Source organism: Desmodus rotundus, chromosome 4, assembly GCF_022682495.2.
Source record: "Desmodus rotundus isolate HL8 chromosome 4, HLdesRot8A.1, whole genome shotgun sequence".
In the NCBI taxonomy this organism is placed as follows: Eukaryota; Metazoa; Chordata; class Mammalia; order Chiroptera; family Phyllostomidae; genus Desmodus; species Desmodus rotundus.
Genome location: NC_071390.1, coordinates 57,883,398 through 57,905,342, shown reverse-complemented (window position 1 = coordinate 57,905,342; position 21,945 = coordinate 57,883,398). Strand labels below are relative to the sequence as shown.

The 21,945-nt window shown below is 45.8% G+C and overlaps 1 protein-coding gene across 1 annotated transcript; it reads left to right on the top strand.

The window, feature by feature from the left end:
- The first annotated feature begins 5,546 nt into the window (after positions 1-5,546).
- Positions 5,547-18,914, top strand: PLAC9 (placenta associated 9). The gene is made up of 4 exons (XM_045195914.3): positions 5,547-5,828; positions 15,805-15,902; positions 17,181-17,304; positions 17,823-18,914. Exons 1-4 carry the CDS (start codon positions 5,765-5,767, stop codon positions 17,831-17,833), a joined length of 297 nt encoding a protein of 98 aa, XP_045051849.1. The 5' UTR covers positions 5,547-5,764; the 3' UTR covers positions 17,834-18,914.
- The last annotated feature ends 3,031 nt before the right edge of the window (positions 18,915-21,945 follow it).

Here is a 21,945-nt window from a genome sequence, read left to right as displayed (position 1 = left end):
GTTTTTGGCATATCTAACAAAATATAAAATGCCCTCTGACTCAATGATTTCTCTTCCAGGAATCTAGCCTTTCAGAAATACATGAGTATGTAATATATATATAAAGATATGTGCAAAAGGATGTTCATTGAAGCATGCTTTACACTGGGGGGGGGAGGCAGGGAGAGAAATAAACTACATGTACATCAGTAGGGGATTGTCTGGAAAAATAATGGTGCATCCATTCACAAGATATTTTGCAACTCTTCAAAGGAATGAAGTAGATTTGTGTGTACTAATGTTAGCTTAGGTAGCTAGATATTAATAAAGGAAGGGGGCAAAGAGAATTAGACATTATTAAGCAAATCAACTAGGGAACATAAACCTGCTTTGCTAGGAAATTACAGCTTCAGAAACCCCAGGGGACTGTAGCATTGCCCTGCAAAGGGGATTAAAACCCCCCACCCCCATGCTGGGAGGGAGGACCAGTTTTCCAATCTCCCCAGGGTACAACAACTTCATTCACTCAGACTGGCAGACTGGGGGATGGGGAGTGGGTGAGGAGGTGGCAGGAATAAAACAATAAAGGGGAAATTCCTCTGCTGGGCACATGTCCAGTAGAAACCAAGATGGTGCAGGGGGAAGTCTCTCTTATGAGGCATGCACAGTAGGAGGCAAGATGGTGACCATAAGGGGTGGAGCCTAGCTTGGAAAAAGGATTGGATGGGATAAGGGACACAAAACCCTGGAAAATCTAGGAAATGGATTGGTTAGAGGAAAAGACCCAAAGCAAGCTCATGAAGTATTGGGAAATTGATTGGTTAGCTTGAAAGGGCTCTTGGTCCTTCCCAAACCTGAGACAATATAATGCAAACTTCACGAAGATCGCCCCCCCTCCCTCTCTCTCTCATGCCCTTGCTCCATGCACTCACATATTCTCTCTCCATAGCAGCAGCTACACAGACTTCAAGGGCAGGCTCCAAGCATGAGCCCAGGTACAGTAACGCAGCCCCAGCCAGAGTGCATCCAGAACACATACTACACTAGCTGGACAAGGACAGAGGCTAAACTGGCCTAAACGTCAGTGTAGCGTAAAATGTCTGGACACTGGCCCTATTTCTGGGCCTGATGAAGACAAAGCTGAACTTCTTTCACAGTGGGATGGAGCTGAACCCAGGACAGTGCTTTGATTTTGCTTCTACAATACATCTTGCCACTACATCTTATCCTCCCGTATGTGGGACCCTGGAATGCTTTCCTTGTGACTTTGAAAGGACCCTATTTCCACCAGCAACACTAATGTAGAATGATCTTCCAGATTTGGTGGTATGAGTGAGATAAACAAGTATGTGAAAGCAAGTTCCAAAAATATCTTTTTTTCAATCCCAGGTGTATGTCTGTGTCTGTCCGAATATCTAGTAGGTAGTTAGGGACTGCATAGACAAGGAACTGGAAGAGGTCAACAAGCTGAGGGGACTGGACTAGATTCACTGTAGGGGGAGTTAGTACAGGGAGGAGTTTCACATTTTCCTGTGTCTGCTTCCTTACTTTGTGACTCCACCACAACAAGAAAGTATTTTATGTGCGTTGTTTTTATTGCAAATTCAAAATATTAGGTAGCACACCGGTTGTGAGCTGCATGAATCCCTGTGAATTTGGCTGTTCTTTGTCAACTTCCCACTTAACTAACTTGCCCAGGAATGTCCTACTAACAAGTGTGAGAAATTATTGGCATTCTTAAAATAAATTCTTCTTCTGAGCCAACTTCTCTGGGCATCCTAATCCTCAGGAGGGCATCTTAAAAATTAGATCCAAGTCTCTGTCCAAGATATGCTGATTCAGAACTGGAATTCCTATGCCTAAGGCTCTTGTGTGGAGGAGGAAGTAAGAAGTGAGGATTACTGGTCAGTGTGGTGACTGTATTGGACAACTGCAGAGACACTGTTGGGAATGAGAAGACAGAGAGGCAGCCTTGATCTGTGAGGATTCTAGTTAACCCTGATGGGGCTTTTGCTGTATAAATACATTCTCCTGGGCATGGTGGTGAAGGCTCTCCACTGAAACCAGGCTATGCACTCAAGGCTCTACAGCACAGGTGTTAGGGCTGCTCAGTTTTTGCTTTCGTTTTTACTGAAACTTTTTTTGCACTTGTTGGGTAGAAGTGGTTTTGCCTATTGTATTCTAAACTAGAGGGAGGTGGATTTGAAGTTGACTGAAAAACCCACCCAGCTCTTACTCTGGGCTTGTTTATAATGAAGAAAGACAAACCAGCTCTGAGCAGCACAGTGTGTATTATTATTTAAGGCAGCAATTTTCAACCGGTGTGCAGCAAGAACTTTTAAAACATGCAATACCTGACTATTTAGTCAAGGGCACTGACCTCTATTTCCTTAGATTGTCAAATAAAAAAATGACAACAGCCAACACAATAGCCGTCCAGTGTGAATGAATCAAAATTACACCAACTTTTTTGTCAGATAGGCAAAAAATATAGTATTTTTTTGGTGTGCTACAGAATTTTAGTAATTAGTTTACGTGTGCCATAAGATGAATAAGGTTGAAAATCGCTGGTCTAACAGCTGGCCTGCAGAGGCAGCAGAACTGGATTCAAATCCTGCTACACATTATACCAGCTGGGTGGCTGTTAGCAAGGTTCTTAACATTTTGGAGTCTCGGGCTTCCAGCCAAGGTGGAGGCATAGGTAGACACACTGCACCTCCTTGCACAACCAAAAGAAGGATCACAACAATTTAAAAACAAAAAACAACCAGAACTGACAGAAAATCGAACTGCATGGAAGTCTGACAACCGAGGAAATAAAGAAGAAACATTCATCCAGGCCGGTAGGAGGGGCGGAGATGGGCAGCAGGGTGGAAAGGACTCTCGGTGGTGTGGTGGCTGGCGGACTCTGCGAGGTGCCCGATTGTGGAATGGGGCAGGCAAGGCTGCAGCTAGCAGACCCCAAAGCCCCACATTCGCACTTAGATAAACCAGGAGGAACGGCGGGGGGAGCGAAAGAGACCCCACAACCCAGGGCTCCAGTGCGGGGAAATAAAGCCTCAAACCTCTGAATGAAAACACCCATGGGGGTTGGGGCGGCAGTGGGGGAGACTCCCAGCCTCTCAGCAGAGTTTGTTGGAGAGACCCACAGGGGCCTAGAGCATGCACAGGCCCACCCACTCGGGAATCAGCACCAGAGGGGACCAGTTTGATTGTGGGTAGTGGAGGGAGTAACTAAAATCCAACAGAGAGTGGAGCAGGCACCATTGCTCCCTCTCAGCCTCTCCCCCACATACAGCGACCACTGTTACCCCACCCCAGTGAACACCTAAGGCTCCGCCTCTTTATGTTACAGGCACGCCAAGATAAAAAAAAAAAAAAAATGGCCCAAATGAAAGAAGAGATCAAAGTCCCAGAAAAAATACAACTAAGCAACAAAGAGATAGCCAACCTATCAGATGCACAGTTCAAAACACTGGTAATCAGGATGCTCACAGAATTGGTTGAATTTGGTCACAAATTAGATGAAAAAATTAAGGCTATGCTAAGAGAAACAAAGGAAAATGTACAGGGAACTAATAGTGATGGGAAGGAAACTGGAACTCAAATCAACGGTGTGGACCAGAAGGAAGAAAGAAACATCCAACCAGAAAAGAATGAAGAAACAAGAATTCGGAAAAATGGGGAGAGGCTTAGGAACCTCCAGGACATTTTGAAATGTTCCAACATCTGAATTATAGGGGTGCCAGAAGGAGAAGAGGAAGAACAAAACATTGAAAACTTATTTGAACAAATAATGAAGGAGAACTTCCCTCATCTGGCAAAGGAAATAGACTTCCAGGAAGTCCAGGAAGCTCAGAGAGTCCCAAAGAAGCTGGACCCAAGGAGGAACACACCAAGGCACATCATAATTACATTACCTAAGATGAAGCAGAAGGAGAGAATCTTAGAAGCAGCAAGAGAAAAGGAGACAGTTACCTACAAAGGACTTCCCATAAGACTGTCAGCTGATTTCTCCAAAGAGACCTTACAGGCAAGAAGGGGCTGGAAAGAAGTATTCCAAGTCATGAAAGGCAAGGACCTACATCCAAGATTGCTCTATCCAGTAAAGCTATCATTTAGAATGGAAGGGAAGATAAAGTGCTTCTCAGATAAGGTCAAGTTAAAGAAGTTCATCATCACCAAGCCCTTATTATATGAAATGTTGAAGGGATTTACCTAAGAAAAAGAAGAGAAAAAATATGAACAGTAAAAATGACAGCAAACTCACAGTTACTAACAACCACACCTAAAACTAAAACAACATGAACTAAGCAAACAACTAGAACAGGAACAGAACCACAGAAATGGAGATCACATGGAGGGTTATCAATAGGGGAGTGGGAAGGGGAGAGAGGAGGGAAAGGTACAGAGAATAAGTAGCATAAATGGTAGGTAGAAAATAGACAGAGGGAGGGTAAGAATAGTGTAGGAAATGTAGAAGCCAAAGAACTTATAAGTATGACCCATGGACATGAACTATAGGGGGGGAATGTGGGAGGGAGGGGGTGGGCAGGATGGAGTGGAGTGAAGGGCGGGGGAATGGGACAACTATAATAGCATAATCAATAAATATATTTTTAAAAAAACCATTTTGGAGTCTCAGTTTCTTGATCAGAAGAATGACCATAATGATGTGCCCCTCACAGAGTGTAGATCAGAGACAGGGTGGACGTAGAGGTAAATCAATCAAAGACTAGTTACTGTTTATTAATATTATGGTGGTAACTAGACTGTAAACTCCTTGAGGGTAGACATATGTGAATAAGAATTGTTTCATTTCCTCCCTCCACCAGAGTCTACTTAACCCTCCTAGAACAGAGCCGAATACCTTGATTCTGATTCTCTTAGGGATCAGGCCTTCCGTTGCCTTTAGGCTGTTTTACAAGTCTGTAAACCATAGACAGGAATGCAAAAAATGCTTGTCTACATGTATGCAAATTATTCCTGTTATAGGTTCAGTTCATTCTCCCTCAGAGTGTGGAGGAAGCCAGTTTTATCTCTATCTGCACATTCATGTCAATATTCCAGATGTGTCTGTCCTTTGATCTGGTTGTCACCTCTTACTGATTCCCTCATTAACAATGAGCTAAATCAAATCTTCAACACACGCTCATTTTACAGTAGTCACGGTTTTACTGTTTTTTGAAAAGTATCTTCTAACATTACTATTTACTCCTTTAGCCGAACAGTACGTTTCTATAGAAGGCAGACACCTCATCTCAGGGCCAGACACTGTCTCATGTAATAAGAGTGAATAACTTACTAGTCTGGGGACAGGGACGAGCTTCCACACTCTCTGCAGTCAGGGGTTTAGATCCTGTGCCATACATAGCCTTGGGTCACACGGAGGAAGGTGGCACTGCTCTCCAAGCTTCAGTTAGCCGGCCAGTCTGTAAAATGGGCTCATAATGAATATCCGGGCTCGGGAGCCTTCGCCTGGAGCCCACTCCCGTCCCCTTACCCCCTCGTCCTCCTCCCTCTCCTCTGCCCGACCCCCAGGAGGCGCGGTGGACTCAAGGGCGGCCCTTTGCCCTGCAGGCACTAAGGCTGGCGCGCCCGCCCTCCGCCTGCAGGGTCTTTGGACTGCAGGGCCCGCAGGGGTGCGGAGGGGCCTCTGAAGGGGGCGGGTTCGCTTGAGCCAGAAAGCCTGGAGCCGCCCAGGAATTTTGGCTGGGACTGAGAGCATTTCCTCCCGGGCGGGCCGGCGCGATCCCGGGGAGGGCTGAGGCGGGCAGACGGCACCATGCGGACCCTGCTCTGCGCCCTGGCCGGGATCGCTCTTCTCTGCGCCCCCGGCGCAGACGTGGGTAAGTGGGGCCGGGACGGGTGGGGACTCCGGAGAGATGCGCACAGCGAGGTAGGGAAGAGCGAGAGCGACGGAGGAGGGAGGGACATGGAAACAGAGCCGGATAGAGAGAGATGGAGAAAGAGGAAGATGGTGAGAGATAAGAGAGAGAAAGATAGGAAAAGGCAAAGAAATAGAGGCAGGAGACTGAGCCGATTAGAGAGAGGACAGAGGGAAGAATACAGAGAGAAAGGTAGAGACTGAGACAGACTGGAGAGAAACAGATGGGCGTGAACTATGAGCTATGAACTGGAATAGAAGGAAAACGGAGTTTGAGAGGCAAAAGGAACAAGAGGGAAAGAAATAGAGGAATTAACATGGTAAGAGAAATGGGGGCAGGAAAGAATGCAGAGGAAAAGAGAAAGATTTGAGAGACCAAAAAGGAAGAGAGATTGTGGAGAAACCCCACGACTGACGGAGAGAGAGGAGGAGATGAGGATAACAGGGTGGGAGGTCAAGTCTGCAGGAGGGGCAGACCTTGACCCCTCCCCAGCTCTCTCCAGAGGGTCCAGAGGGTCCCAGGCCCGGTCTTATTGGGTCGTGGAAACTCAGCTTCAACAGGCACGTGACCCAGGCCTGGCCCAGCACAACCAGTCAGGGACAGTCAGGCAGGCCCAGAAGAAAGGAGAAAGGTCCCTGTTTCACCTGTCAGGTGGCCTGAGAAGGCTCCGCAGGTGGGTTCAGGAGACCAGTCTCCAGGCGTCCAGAGAGGTCCCTGAGAGCCCGAGCTGCCTTGAGGGGAGGAGGCAGGGGTGCGGGAGGGAGAAACCCTCTGGGTGCTCTGCTGGCTGGACTCTCTGCCTTGCACTGTCCCCTCTACCATCCCCCGAAAGCATCTTAAGTGCTGCCCCTTCACTGGTCAGGTGCCTGCAGGTATATTTATTTTCTTTACACACAGATACTCATTCTTTGCCCCTCATCCCCGCCAAGACTCTGCATTTGTACAGTATGTTACAGTTTACAAGCCATGTTCCCGCATACCCAATGTCTCACAAAGGCCTTGGCAAGAGACAGCTGTTGCTCATCCCAGTTGTCCAGGTGAAGGGAAAGCTCAGGTCTCATGGTGGTGCCAAGGCAGAGCCCTCACTAAGCATCCAGGCCACCTGCCCTCAGTCAGGCCCTTTCCCCTGAGTCCAGGCTGCTCCCCCATCAACCTGGAGCAGATGAATGTTAATTCGCCCAGGCAAAGACCCCCGTGATAGTTTGAATGGCAGGCCTCAACCCCAGTCCACCTCAGGGCACAGTGACCTGTGGGAGTAAGCACCAGGGAAAGAATCAAGGCCAGTTCTGATTGGGGCAGCCCTGGCTGAGTGACCTTGGGTAAGTCACTTCACCTCTCTGAGCTCTTTCCTCCCCTGTAAATTGGGAAGAATGATACCCAACCCCCAGAGCCCTTTGCCTGGATTAGACAAAAGAGGAAGCAGCCAAATGTCAACACACATTGGATCCTTCTCTCCTCCCCTCAGACAGCCCCAGTTGATCCCTCTGAGCCTCAATTTCTTTGCCTGTTAAAAGGACCTCATGGGCTGTGGGAGGAGTGGCTCAGCATAGTGCATGACCATCTTTCTCTCTACCCATCCCCTCCCTGGGCAGTCCCCACCCCCTGGAACTGAGGACACAAAGCAGAGTCTGGGTTTCCCTTGAGAGAGGAGCTGGCCACCTGCCCACAAGTGGCTGACTTTCAATGGCCCCTTTAGCCACAACTGGTATGTGTGTGTGTGTGTGTGTGTGTATGTATATATATATATGTATTATATATATAATCTTTAATTTAAAATCATTTTTATTTTCTCTCTGATTATGCATGCTCATTGCTACAGATTAAGAAAAAGGAGGAAAGTATAAATGTGTTAATGTAATTTCACATTGAGTTCACACATTTTTGTGTATAACCTTTCAAACCTCACACAATGTACCATTGTTTTTATTAACTTTCATTTATGAAATCTTCTGGACATAAAGGCAGACTTCAGAGATATTGTGGGCTCAGTTCCAGACCACCACAATAAAGTAACTATTGCAATAAAATGAGTCAAATTATTTACACTATGCCATAGTCTGTTAAGCGAGCAATAGTTATGTCTAGAAAAACAATAATTTAAAAGTACTTTATTGATAAAAATAAATTCTAACCATTATCTGAATCTTCAATGTGTCATAATCTTTTTTGCTGGTGGAGGATTTTGCCTTCAATTTGTAAAAAAAAAAAAAGAAAAAACCAATATCAGCAAGGTGCAATAAATTGAGGTATGCCTGTAAATTATTTTGAAGGAAATTCTAGATATCATATATTTTCATCTCTAAAATTTTCTTGATGTATCTCTAAAAGATAAGTAATCTGTTAATAACCATATCTACGATGCCATTATTACAACCTAAAAATGGACCAGAATCCCTTAATGTCATCAAATATTCGATCAGGGGTCCACTACCCCTGATTGCGTCAGGTTGTCACATTTGCTTTCTTTGACCTAAATAAGATGCATACATTGCTTTTGGTTGATATGTCTGTTAAGTTTCTTTAAATATGTAAGTTCCCTTCTCCTTCTTTTTTCTTAAAATTTATATGTGGAAGAAACTGGTTATTTGTCCTATTGTTTTCCACATTTAAGTTTTGGCTGCTTGCACCCCCCAAGTATTTAAGTGTTCTTTTTGCCCCTGTATTGTCTATAAACTAGTAGTGAGATCTAGAAGCTTGTTCTAATTCCTGTTAGAATTTTTTTTTTGCAAGAATACTTTAAGATGGTCTTTATTGCCTTGATTTGCATTTATTTGATCACTACCAAGATTGGACTTTTTCTTCAAATACATATTGGTCGTTTCTACTACTTCTTGTAAATTGTTTTTGACTTTTCAATTGTTACTGAGATTTTTCATATTGATCTGTAAAAACCCTTTATGTATTGAGCAAGGCAAACTGTTTTGTGTCACTTGTAGAGAATTTTTTCTTAGGTTCAGGCTTTGGCTGTGTTCCTTTCCTGTTTTGCTATCAGAGGGACCTGGAGTCCTAGAGCCTGGTCCTTTTAACCAGTGTAACCCCCCACACCCATGCCTCTGGGCCCACTGGGGAAGCTCTCACTGTCCACCCCTGACCACTCCGGGTCCCTGACTTCCCTCAGGATCCTGCTTTTTGCTATAGGAGAAAGAGGAAGATCCTGAAGGGCTGTGGTGAGGATCACAGCTTTTCTTCTTACAAAAATATATGGTGTGGGGAGCAAAGCACCCAAAGACAGTTGGGTCAAAGGCACACATTTGGGCTCTTGTGGGGCCTCAAGACAGCTACAAAGATGTCAGGTGTACAGATTCCATTTGTCCCACACCCATCCAACCCTTCACTTTTTAGAAGAGGCAACCGAGGTTTCAAGTGGGAGGAACTTACACAAGTTCACACCACTGCCAGGGCACAGTATAGACAGTGTCAGGAAGGTCGGATTCAAATCCTGTCACCTACTAGCTGTGTAATCTGGTGCATCAATGTCTTTGATTGTTGGTTTTCTAATATGTAAAAAAAAAAAAAAAAAGATATCAGTTATGAGCTTACAGATAGAATAAATAAGTAATGTATTTAAACAGTCAACAAAAAGCTTGGCACATAGTAAGTGATCACATATCAAGAGTAGCTTTAAGCGTGTCAGGATGGCTGAGTGGTCTAAGAGTAGCTCTGAATGTAGAGTATGGTTATGCCCATTCTAAAGGTGAAGAAACTGAGGCTCCAACAAGTGGGATTGGCTTAAAAGAGCCCAGAGAGCTGGGTCAGCACTGGGCCCTTTTTGTGCTTGTTGGAGAAGCCCCTCCTAGCATCCCTTGGACCCCTGCATGGGTTTAGTTCTAGAGCATCTTGATGAGAGCTGATTGGAGCCATCTAGCCAAGAGCACTGACCCCATGTGGAGGAGGGAACCATGGGGCACTTTCACTGACCTGCTCAGTCTTCAGCTCACCTGGTGAATACCCTGCATGGCATTTGTACATCTCTTGGCAGTTCCAAAGCATCTTCAAGTACAGAATCTCCTGTGATCAACGCAGCAATCCTGCAAAGTAGGCAGAGCAGGGCAAATCCCTCACAGATGAGGAAGCTAGTGTGAGGCAAAGAGCACAGTCAGTAAGTAGTGACAGTGTCACTGTGTCCCCAGCTCCCAGCCTTGCGTTCTTCTCAGATGTGGAGAGAGGTTATTTATCTCAGATAGCTTCTTAGACCTTCTCCACATTATGGGGGTTTAGGAATGTTCTAGTACATTATAACCCAGTGAATTTAAAAGCACAGTATTCCAAGATAGAAGGAACCGTGTTTTCTGTATGGCCTCAGGGAGCTGAGCTGCCTGTCTGCCTTGACCACCAGCCAGTCTGCCTCTAAACTGATACATGACAAAGAAATAAACACATGTGTAATTGAGGGGGCTCTTTGTTACAGCAGCCTAACTTGTATCCTAAGCAAAATATTAGCTTAACCAGATACTGAAGGTATTAGAATGACATTGCTGTGCTCTCTGAGTGATCAGCAAGGCTCAAATCCACATCTGGAAAAGGACCAGAGACCAAGGGAGCAGGACATGTCTCTCCCAAAACAAAACTAAACTAAACCAAAATGTTCCTTAGAATCTGAGCTCTTTGGGGATCTGAGGATCCTTCTGCTGTTTCAGCCAGAACAGTTCCACAGACTAGAGTTTTTCACATAATTGTTCGCAAATAATGTTCCTTTGCTTAAAAAAAAATAATCAAAAACCACTGATGGTTTTGAATGAATCACAAAGTTTAATACAAATATCAAACATGGTAAAATTTATTATTCTATTATATTGAATGTGGTCAAATGTAATGAACCCCCCAGTGACAACAGTTGCTGGTCATACAGTGTATCTTTGATGAATCAGGAGGCACAGCAGCACCTTTCAGCGTCACCACTGAGAAAGTGTCTGTCATCACCTGGCATGGCAGAAATCATTTGAGTTGTGGGTGCTTTCGTAGTGTTTGAGTCCCAGATAAAAAAGGTCTCCTCTGCTTGTGAGTGGGAAGGGGGCATACTTCCCACCTCCCAGGGGCACCCAGTGGCCATGTATCCTTAACTGGAGAAGTTAGCCCACCGCCTCCCCATGGGCTCCTGGCCTCTACCGGCAGCCTGTTCTCACCACCTCATGACATTCTACCCCTGGCCACCATCCAGGTTGCACAAAGGCCCTGAGCAGGACCCAGTCCAGTGAAAACAACCTGGCATCCAAAAAGGTCCATTTCCCAAAGGCTGGGGCAGGGAGGGAAGGAGTTGAGGAAGGAAGGGAAGATGAGAACCACAGCCTTGGCTCCTAAGGGTGGAGCATGGTAATCCTTCAGCCTTCCCCACTCCTTCTCCTGTTGGAGCTTTCTAAAACCCTTGTGAATCCTTGGCTGGTGTGGCTTAGTGGGTTGAGCACTGGCCTGCAAACCAAAGGGTCACAGGTTCAATTCCTAGTCACAGAACATGCCTGGATTGCAGGCCTAGTTCCCCGGTAAGGGGGTACACAAGAGGCAACCACACATTGATGTTTTTCTCCCTCCCTTCCCCTTTGCTTTAAAAATAAATAAAATATTTAAAATAAAAAAATAGAAGCCCCATGAACAGGCATTATCCTGAGCCCCTTTCTACTGAGTAGGAAGCCATTGCTCCAAGGTGTGTGTGTGCACAATTCAAAAAAAAAAATAAAATAAAATAAAAAGCACACAAGTCTTGCCTTACTGGAGGTTCTCATCCAGGAACCAACTTGTCTTTGACTCATCCTAGTGCTGTCCTTGTAGCTAACTTTTTTAAGGTTTTATTTATTTATTTTTAGAGAGAGGGGAAGGGAAGAAGAAAGAGAGAGAGAGAAATATTGAGGTGAGAGAGAAACATCAATTGGTTGCCTCTTGTACATGCCTGGACCGCAACCCAGGCATGTGCTCTGACTGGGAATCGAACCTGTGACCTTTTGGTTTGCAGGACCACACCCAACCCACTGAGCCACACTGGTCAGGGTTGTAGCTAATTTTTGAGGCCTCTCAGCAGGCTCTGAAAGACCGGGCAGCATCTCAGATGAGCTATATCTGGGCTGCAGTGCTTTGGGCCTTCCTACCCCTATTACAGAGGAAGCTGCAGAGGCTGAGGCAAGAGGAGAAAGTTTCCCATAGGCTCACACCAATTCATGGATGAGCTGAGCTGAGAACGTGGGTGTCCAGTGTATTTTCTGCCATCATGTGTTGAGGTCAAAGCCTTGGAGACCCACGTGGGCGAGGGAGCTGTGGTGCAGAGTGAGGGCCCTGGCCCTGGCTGTGCCCCAGCTTTCTCCGTGAACTGGTCAGGAGGCGCGGATGAGCTCATGGACAGTTGGGCAGTGGAGCCCAGGGCGACGTCCTATCCAGATGTGAGAGATTAGTGCTGTGCGATGTGGAGAGCAATGTCAGTCCAGCCTTATCCCTGGAGGGGTTTTGGAGCCAAGTTAGATCTCACCACAGACACATAAAGAACAGTATGTTTTAGGCCAGTGAGAGGAGCATATTCACGTTGTGAGTTACAAAGCTGGCAGATCCCTACTTGGCTGACAGAGCCATGTGCTTCCTCTTGGCCTCAGCTGGGGGGAGGAGAGAAGAGTAGGTTAGGGTCTGGGAGAGGGCAGGCGAGGCTCAGGGGAGAAATTTGGCCAAAGGCACTGGGCAGATCTGCACAGGGTGGGTGTGGACATAGACCCACAATGGGGCAGCCACCTCTTACCCAACAGCCCTCTCTCTGGGTGAGAACTGCTCTTCCTGCCCCCTCAAAGCCTTTCCTCTTCAGGCTGAGCACCCCAGTTCTTTCCGCTGAGATAAATGAGTCAAAATTTGGAGTCCTTTCATCCTGGCCACTGCTACACCTGCTTAGGACATGTGGCCCAGAATGGAGCACGGCCCTTTAGGCGGGGTTTCCCTGCCACCCCTCCCCTGCCCTGAACATTTTCCATCAGTGCATGCAGCCCACAATGGCCTCTGTTTTTTGCAACAACCCAACAGGCAACTGGCTTTTCTTACGAAAAATTTTAAACCATATGTATATACAGCAGCAGAGAGAAGGGTACAGTGAACTCTCCTGTCCCCATCACCCAGTTTCAGTAGTTGCTAATCTTGTCCAGTCCTGTTTGCTCTGTACTCCCATCTATGCCTCCTCCCACTCCCAGGCCTAGATTGTTTTGAAATAAATCTAAGACATTGCAGAATTTCATCTGTAAATATTTTGGTATAGATCTCTGAAACACTCCCTTTAAAAAAAAGTAACCAAAGAGCCATTATAACATCCCTCTCTCTACCCAAAGTCAAGGAGAAGACCATTGTCTTTTGAAGAGGCTTTTGTAAGTTCAATAGAGGGAAATAATGAAATGAAGGGTATAAAACAAATTGTTCTCCACAAAAGATGCTCAGAGTGGAAGGACGTTTTGTTTTTGCTCATGGTCCTTGCCCCTGAATGCAAGAGCTAGGATCCAGATAGAGTTGGAACCAGAGAATCTGGTGATTCCAGCAGAGATCAGAAGGCCAGCTTGCTGAGGAAGGGTCAGGAGAAGGCCAGGGTGCTTTGGATCCTGTCATTTGCTGACTGTGTGACCTTGGGCAAGTCACTCAACCTCTGAGAATGACACACTCATCACCAGCAAAATGGCTTAACATCCCCATTCTTACCTCAAGACTTGCCAACCTTTTGGGCAACTCTAAATGTGTCTTTGGACAACCCAATCGACACCTTATAAGTCCAGAAGTTTTGCACCTACAGAGACCAAGTGCAGTAACACCCCCTGCTTCGGATGTCCATATCCAGAGCCACAACCCTGGTATTGTCACTGTGATGCTATTCCACCTTTAGAAGCTAAAATTGCAGTATCCTTCACCACCTGTTCCATTTGTTTCTCTCATCATCGCATCAAGACCTCCAGTCCTTTTGGCCCTTCCGTTTCTCCCAGGCTCTCCTTATTGGCCTCTGTCTTCCTTATCCAAGCAAGACTCCAGAGCTCATTCTCTCAACCCCTTGCTGGTCAAACCCTCAATTCCTTTGCTCTCTTGCCCTCCACCACACTCATCCTGCAGACTGCCAAGCTTCAGCTCCATCTAGCCATTCATCTTTGCTGCTCTGCACCATGCTGGGGGAAGACTGGTGCTTCCAAAGTTCCTCACTGATGCCAGGTCATTCTGCAGTCCTCCTGCGCTGCCTCCTCGTTCTCCTCACCCCTTTTGGGAGCCCTCTCTTTATTCCATCTGCCTCCCCACGGGTGTGCTGTCAATGCTCTCAACATGGCTTCTATTTTAGTAACTGTGTTTAACAGCCCACTCGCAAAACTCCTGAAAATTCAACAACCACCTCTCCTCTTTCCTCACCCTACTTGACTTTTCAGCAAAATGAATCTCCTGTTACTTTACAGAATGAGTAGAGGCCATCAGGTGGGAACTCGTTCAACTTTTGGCCCTCTAGAAGTAGAATTATTAACCCATTTTTGCTTCATTTCTTCTCTCTTCCTTCCATGTGTTATCCCTACTGCCACCACCCCTTTCTGGATTGCATGGCCTCTTCCTTCAGTTCTCTCTTCCTCTTGTCCCTTGGGCTATGAGCATGGCTGTGTTTCTTCAGTGCTGTAGAAAATCAGAAGAAACAATAACTTTCTCTAGGCCTTGTGTTCTGCTCTCCCTTTCTTCACAGCCAAGCTTCATGGAAACATTTTCCAGGATCCAGATTTCTACCTTCTGATCCCTCCTTCCCTTTCATCCCATTGCAACCTAAACTTTGCTTTGCCTCCACCAGTCCACTAACAGTGCTGGGGTGGATTTACTGGTGACTTTCCTGTTGCTCTGTTTTTTCATCCTTAGCTTGCTAGACCTCTGGGCTGCTTTAGGTCACGCTGACCACTTCATCCTCTGTAAAGCTCTTTGCTTCTCTTAGTTTATGACACAGTATCCTCCTTTCTGTCAGCATTCTTCAAAGTTCCAGCCAACTCTGATGACCCATGGACATCTCAGAACCACCGACTCTGAAACCTGAGCTCAGAACCAGGGGTCTAAGACTTCTGGTATGATGGTTGGTAGTGCCAAGAAAAACCAAGGAGGAACCAGCACTGGGGAGAAAAATGATGAATCAAGGGTTAAACAGGTTGAACCTCAGATCTTCCACTTACTGGCTGTTTGACATTGGACATATCATTTCACCCCTCTGTGTATCAATTTCCTTATGTGTAAATTAAGGATAATAATTCATTATTGTAGAATTTGATTGAGTCAATACATTTGCTCAGCACACTTTCTGGTACATAGTAAGCACTCATCAAACGTCAGCTATTATTAACTGGTCACGGGTGTCAATGCTGCTATTAAAATCTCCACTCATTTTCTTCTTCTCTATTCCTGCTGCTACTGCCTCCTTTTCCCTCATCTTTTACCATGATTACTGCAGTAACTTTCTGCCTTCGAAGACAAAGTCCCCCAAGCCAGTCTCTGTATTTGAAAAATTCATATATGACTATGTGACCCTTCTCTTAAACCCCATAACAAGCATCACAATTGGTTATTAGGGCCTCTGGCTTGGTTTCTATGATCCACCTCTCCAGTCTCATCTCCCGTACACCCTGTACTTCCCAGCCACTCTGAACTCCCTAAGCTTTGTACATGAGCCCTGCTCATTCATGCTTCTCTGTCTTTGTACATGCCATTCTCCCTGGTGGAAACTTTCCTCCCTTTCTTAACCAGCTCAGGCAGCACCTCTGTGAGGAAGCCCACCTGGACAGTAGGTGAGCTCACAGAGACCACAGAGACAAATGAGTGATTGGGGCAGCCCCACACTTGCTCCCTGACCCCCACTGAGCCTGCCTTTGCTTCTCTTTGTGACTGTTTTCAGGACCCACCTCCCTTGAGCCCAGTGTTTTACAGGAGTCTCAAGGGTACAGGGAAAACAAAGGCTCCCACAGTTACAAGACTTGTCTTCCCACAGCTGCTGAACCTTTCATCCCCTCCCGAGGAGACCCAGCTCGGAGCACAGGGTGTGACACACACATGGCTGTCCATGGCCGTTTAGACGTCATAGAGGAGGTAACAAGGGTGACCTGGGAGGACATGCATCTTTGGGTCCATCTGCCAGGCTGGTGGCTTTAGGACAACCTTGCTTTGGAATATTGGGGAGATCCAGGCCAATCCTGCTGCCTGGCCACTTGGGCTGTCAGGCTAAACATCTCCCTGCTCTGCCTGGGCTGTCAGACTGACCAGCCCCCAAAGGTCCCTGCTGCCCCTAGGGCCTTGCTGACACCCAGCCAGAAATCTCTGCATATCTGCCAGCAGAAAAGGTGGAAATTCAGTCACTGCGTTTTGTTATAAAGCCACAGTTTGTAACCTGGGATTACAAACTCGTGTGGGGAAAAAATATACTGTTTTTCAAAAACTTTAGCATTCCCATTTCTTATAAATACGACAAACCATAGTAGTATTGACAGTACTGTGATTTCTGTCGTCAATAGAAATCAGATAATTTCATCCCATTATAGTTGTTGCAAATATCTCAACATATGCAATATATCATTTGTTCTAACTATTATGTCAAAATTGAAGTAGTTGTTAGACCTTATGGTAGACCATGTTGTTTAGTGAATCAATAAAAACATAAATTTTAGCCCTGACCGGGTGGCTCAGTTGACTGGAGAGCCATCCTGATGTCCCAAGATTGTGAGTTCAATCCCCAGTCAGGGCACATACAAAACCCACCATGAATGCATCAATAAGTAGAACAACAAATTACTGTCTCTCTCTCATGCTCTTTTCCTCTCTCCCTCTAAAGTCAATAAATAAAAGTAAAAAAAAAAAATTTATATCAAAAATTTAATTTTAATAGGCAGTTGGTGTCCTTGGAAATCTTATCTTTTATTTTTTCAATTAAATCATTTTTCTAAGAAGGGGTCTGTAGGTTTCACTAGATAGCTAATGTGGTTCATTCATGAAAAAAGGAACACTGAATAAATTTCAAAATCCCAAACCTGTCATTTGGCAGAGTTGCCACTAGGAGGCGGAGCAACAAAAGGAATGTGCACTCCCAGGTATGAGTCCTAAAAACTGAAGAGGATCCCTAGTCACTCCACACCTGTGACAGAAAACCTAGAGTGCCAGAGCCAGGAGCAGCCATAGAAAGGGAGCCCCTGAAGATTTTGTCATCTGGAGAACGGGAGGCAGGCAAGGGCAGAAGCTGACCCAGAAGAACCCTGGCACCCAGCTCTCTCCCCACTGGACCACCAGGTGCTCCTGATGAAGCAGGACTTGGTACCACTCTTGTCCTTGGCTCCTCTCACCCCACCTCACACCGTTCCCATCTGCTTGCTCTAGAAGGTGGAAAAGACAGTGGAGCACCTGGAGGCAGAAGTGAAAGGCCTACTAAGCCAGCTGGAGGAGCTGTCCTGGAACCTGCCCCAGGGACCCTTCAGCCCAACCCCCGACCTCCTGGGAGATGGTGAGTGTAGTGACTCAGGTGGCAGAGATAACAGCCTCTGACACTGGGCAAGCAGGATGGGGATGGGTGTACTGGTGTAGCCTAGAAAGCCAGGGCTCCAGCTCCTCCATGGGGCAGAAGTGGGAAGGCATTTCCTCCAGCTCGCCCCAAGTATTCTTGGCCCCCACCTCCACCTCCATCCCTGGGAGGCTGCAGCCCAGCGTCATTCAGGGCACCTGGAGGAGCGCCCTGTTCTCCCAAGGTCCACTCTCAGCACCACCACCCTGACACAAAGCAGCTGCCTCCAAGCTCATTGGTTCCTTTCATCTCCCTTCCAAGGACCACCTGTGTGCCACCCCCACCTGTGTGCTAGTCTTTCAGGAAAGACTAGCATCCCTCTGACCAGGCAGTGGAGAGTTAGCCACCCTGCTCCCTCCTTGAGTCCTGTGTTCCCTGGCACAGGAGTTACCCAGGGAAGGGGAGGGGAGGGCAGGGTGCCTTCAGCGTCCCCTCTCTCAGAGCCTCTCCCTTTCTTTCAGATCATTTTTGAGCACTGGAGATGGAGTTGCCCAGCAGCTGGAAGTAATACTCATGTCCAACAGCTCTCCTTTGAGAATGGAGCCTTGCATCCAGCCTTTCTTCCTCAGCTTTTTACAAAATAAAAGCTACTCCATTGATCTGTGCCTGCCGACAGAGTGACCCTTATAGCCACAGCCCCTTCCCTATCTACTCCCATGCCCTGAGGCCCACATCCCCTTGAAGGCTCAGACTTGGGAACCCCCATCTCTCTGTGCTTCAGCCACCCTCTCTATAGGGGTGGACAGGGTAGGCGTGGTCCACAGAGGTGAGGCACTTGAAGCCCAGAATCGTATAATGACGCAGTGGAAGTGCCCTTGGGGTAGCCTTGCTGCTCAGAGTATGGCCACAGATAAGTAGCAGTGGCCTCACCTGGGAGTTTGTCAAACATGCAGAATTTGAGGCCCCACCCAAACCTCCTAAATCATAATTTACATCTTAATGAGCTCCCTCCCGGGGATTTGTGTGCTCATTAAAGTTAAAACAATTTTTTTTTTGAGGTAAAATTTATGTAATACAAAATTCAAACTTTTAACCATTTTAAACTGTACAAATGCAGTGGCTTCCCCATGTTGTACAATCATCACCACTCTCTAATTCCAGAGCACTTTGACCAGCGCAAGGGAAACCCTGTGCCTAGTAAGCCTTACTTCTCATTTCCCCTCTCACCACCCCTTGAACCCACCGATAATTCTGTCTCTATGGACTTGCCTATTCTGGACATTTCATATAAACAGAATGCTACAATATGTGGCCTTTTGTGTCTTTTTTCCCCACTGAGTATGTTTTCAAGGTTCATCCACACTGTAGCATTTATCAGTACTTCATTCCCTTTTGTGTGGATACATACTTTCATTTCCCTTGGGTCTGTCTATAACTAGGGATGGAATTGCTGATTCAAATAGTAACTCGGATTAAGTTTTTGAAGAATGACCAATTTTTTTTTTTTTTGCACAGCAACTGTACCATTTTACCTTCCCACCAGCAATGTTTATATAAGGGTTTCGTTCTGCCACATGCTTATCATGTCTTTTGATTAAAGCCATCTTATTAAGTGTCCACTGGTGCATCATTGTGGTTTTAAGTTGCATTTACCTAATGACTAGTGGTGCTAAGCATCTTTTCATATATTTGTTGGCTATTTGTATGTTTTTGTGTTTTGGAAAAATGGCTATTCAAGTCCTTTGCCCATTTTTAATATAGGGTTGCCCTTTGTTGTTAGAGTTCTTTATGTGTTGTGGACACGTGGCTTTTATAAATATGTAATCTGCAGATATTTTCTCTTATTCTGTGGGTGGTCTTTTTCCTTTCTGTTTTTAAAAAATATATTTTATTGATTATGCTATTACAGTTTTCCCAATTTTACCCCTTTGCCCCCCTCCAGCAGTCCCCCTCACCGGTTCATGTCCATGGGTCATGCATGTAAGTCCTTTGGCTTTTCCATTTCCTATACCGTTCTAGACATCCCTCTATTTTATACCAACCAGTTATACTCCTTAATCCCTGTACCTTTCCCCCCATTCTCTCCCTCCCCCCTCTGTAAGATACTGTTCTGTGTGGCGTGGGCCCAGCTCCCACTCAGAAAGGCCAGTGGAAAGCAAGGCCCAGCACACAGAAGCCACGCCCATGGATAGGTTCTCCCGTGGGGAAGCAGGCCTGCATTGTACCTAGGCTGCTTTGAGACTTGCTTTTTGCTAAAGCTCCCTCATCCTAAATTGAGGCAGCAAAGGTTTACTGCATATCTTTAAAGGAACTTGCTAAAATGTATGCTAAACCTTCTAAGGACAAGTGTAATAAGTTCAACCACTTTTCCCTTTGCATTTGCAAATATCCTTCTTTTTTGATGTAATTAGCAACATCCTCTTCTTTGTTTTCTGTAAAAGGTAACCACCCAAAGCGAACCTGCCTGCGCATAGTAAATGAGGACCATTGTCAATGTAATGTGCCCAGAAAAGCAATAAAAGCCTGTCAAGGCAAGGGTCAGGGAGCTCTCCCCTTGAGAGAATGGCCATGCTGTCCCTTTTCCTCCACAGGACTCGGTAGTCCATGTGAATTTGTCTCATCTCAGTGTCGGTGTCCACATCACCCCTCCCAGCTGAGAACCCTCCACGTGATCTCCATATCTATGGTTCTGTTCTGCTTTTTTTGCTCAGTTTATTGGGGTTTTTTAGATTCAGTTGTTGATAGTTGTGAATTTGTTGCCATTTTAGTGTTCATAGTTTTGATCTTCATCTTTTTCTTAATAAGTTCCTTTAACATTTCATGTAATAATGGCTTGGTGATGATGAACTCCTTTAAGTTTACCTTGTCTGGGAAGCATTTTATTTGCCCTTCAATTGTAAATTATAGTTTTGCTGGATAGAGTAATCTTGGTTGTAGGTCCTTGCTTTTCATGACTGAGTATTTCTTGCCAGTCCCTTCTTGCCTGCAAGGTTTCTTTTGAGAAATCAACTGACAAGTCTCATGGGAACTCCTTTGTAGGTAACTGTCTCCTTTCTCTTGCTTAAGATTCTCTCTTTATCTTTAACCTTGGACATTTTAATTATGATGTGCCTTGGTGTGGTCCTCTTTGGTCCAACTCATTTGAGATTCTCTGTGCTTCCTGGACTTGTATGTCTATTTCCTTCACCAAATTAGTGAGATTTTCTTTCATTATTTTCTCAAGTAAGTTTTCAATTTCTTGCTCTTTTTTCTCCTTCTGGCATCCCTATGATTCCAGTGTTGGCATGTTTGGAGATGTCCCAGAGGCTTCTTATCCTCTCCTAGATTTTTGAATTCTTGTTTCTCCTTGCTGTTCTGGTCGAATGCTTATTTCTTCCTTATGTTCCAAATCATAGATTTGCATCCCAGTTTCCTTCCCTTTACTATTGGTTCCATGTAGATTTGTCTTTACTTCACTGAATGCAACTGTGCCTTCCTTTATGTTGCTGCCATCCATAGTCAATGAGTTCTTTGAGCATCCTGATCACCAGTGTTTTGAACTCTGCATCTGATAGGGTGTTTTTTCTCCGTTTTGTTTAGTTCTTTTTCTGAGGTTGTGTTCCGCCCTTTCATTTGGGCCATATTTATTTGTCTTCTCAATTTGGCAGCCTCCCTATGTTTGTTCCTGTGTATTAGGTAAAGCTGCTTTTACTCCTTGTCTTAGTAGCATGGCCTGTTGTAGAAAAGACACCGGGAGGGTTCGGATAGGGGACAATGCTGCTGCCTGGCTTCTGGAGGTTTGCCTGACACTTGCCTCATTTCCAGTCACTTCATTCACTCCCTGTATACAATTAGTGCCCTTCCAACTGTTGCCCCAGTGCTGAATCCCAGAGTGGGTAGGTTTGCATACATTCTAAGACTGTAGAACCTCCTGAAAATCCAGCAATTTCTTCCACCACCCCAACCCTCACCAGTTTGTACAGCCAGCAGTTATGGGGACTTATCTTCCCAGCGCTGGAACCCTGCACTGTGTGGTCTGGCCTGGGGATGGGATCCCTTGCTCCCAAGGTATCCATCCTGATTTTTATCCACCACTCATGATTGTGGACTGCCCGTTCTGCCACCACCACTGCCTCTCCGCCCATCTCCATGTCTCCACTCCTTTTACTCATCTGAATGAGTGTGGCTTCTTTACATCCTTGATTGTTGGGCTTCCATACAGATCTGGGTGTTATTTGTTTTGAGGTTTAGTTGTAATTCTCTCTGGTCATGCAAGGAGGTGAAGCATGTCTACCTATGCCTCCATGTTGACCAGATCTTTTAATTTCTTGATAGTGTCCTTGGAACCACAAAAGCTTTCATTTTGATAAAAGTCCATTTTTTCTGTTTTTGTTGTTTGTGCTTTTGGTGTCATATCTAAGAATCCATTGCCAAATCCAAGGTCATCAATATTTATTCTGTGGTTTTTTTTGCCCCAGCTGGTGTGGTTCAGTGGATTGAGCGCCAGCCTGCAAACCAAACAGTTGCTGGTTCGATTCTCATTCTAGGGCACATGCCTGGGTTGTGGGCCAGGTCCGCAGTGAGGGGTACACAAGAGGCAACCGCACATTGATGTTACTCTCCCTTTCTCCCTCCCTTCCCTTCTCTAAAAATTAAATAAATAAA

Bases quoted from the DNA above. Each gene is read 5' to 3' on its own strand.
- PLAC9 (XM_045195914.3), top strand. From the start codon at position 5,765: ATGCGGACCCTGCTCTGCGCCCTGGCCGGGATCGCTCTTCTCTGCGCC. The intron at 5,829-15,804 runs GTAAGTGGGGCC...GTCTTCCCACAG, and splicing joins CGCCCCCGGCGCAGACGTGG to CTGCTGAACCTTTCATCCCC. The intron at 15,903-17,180 runs GTAACAAGGGTG...TGCTTGCTCTAG, and splicing joins GTTTAGACGTCATAGAGGAG to AAGGTGGAAAAGACAGTGGA.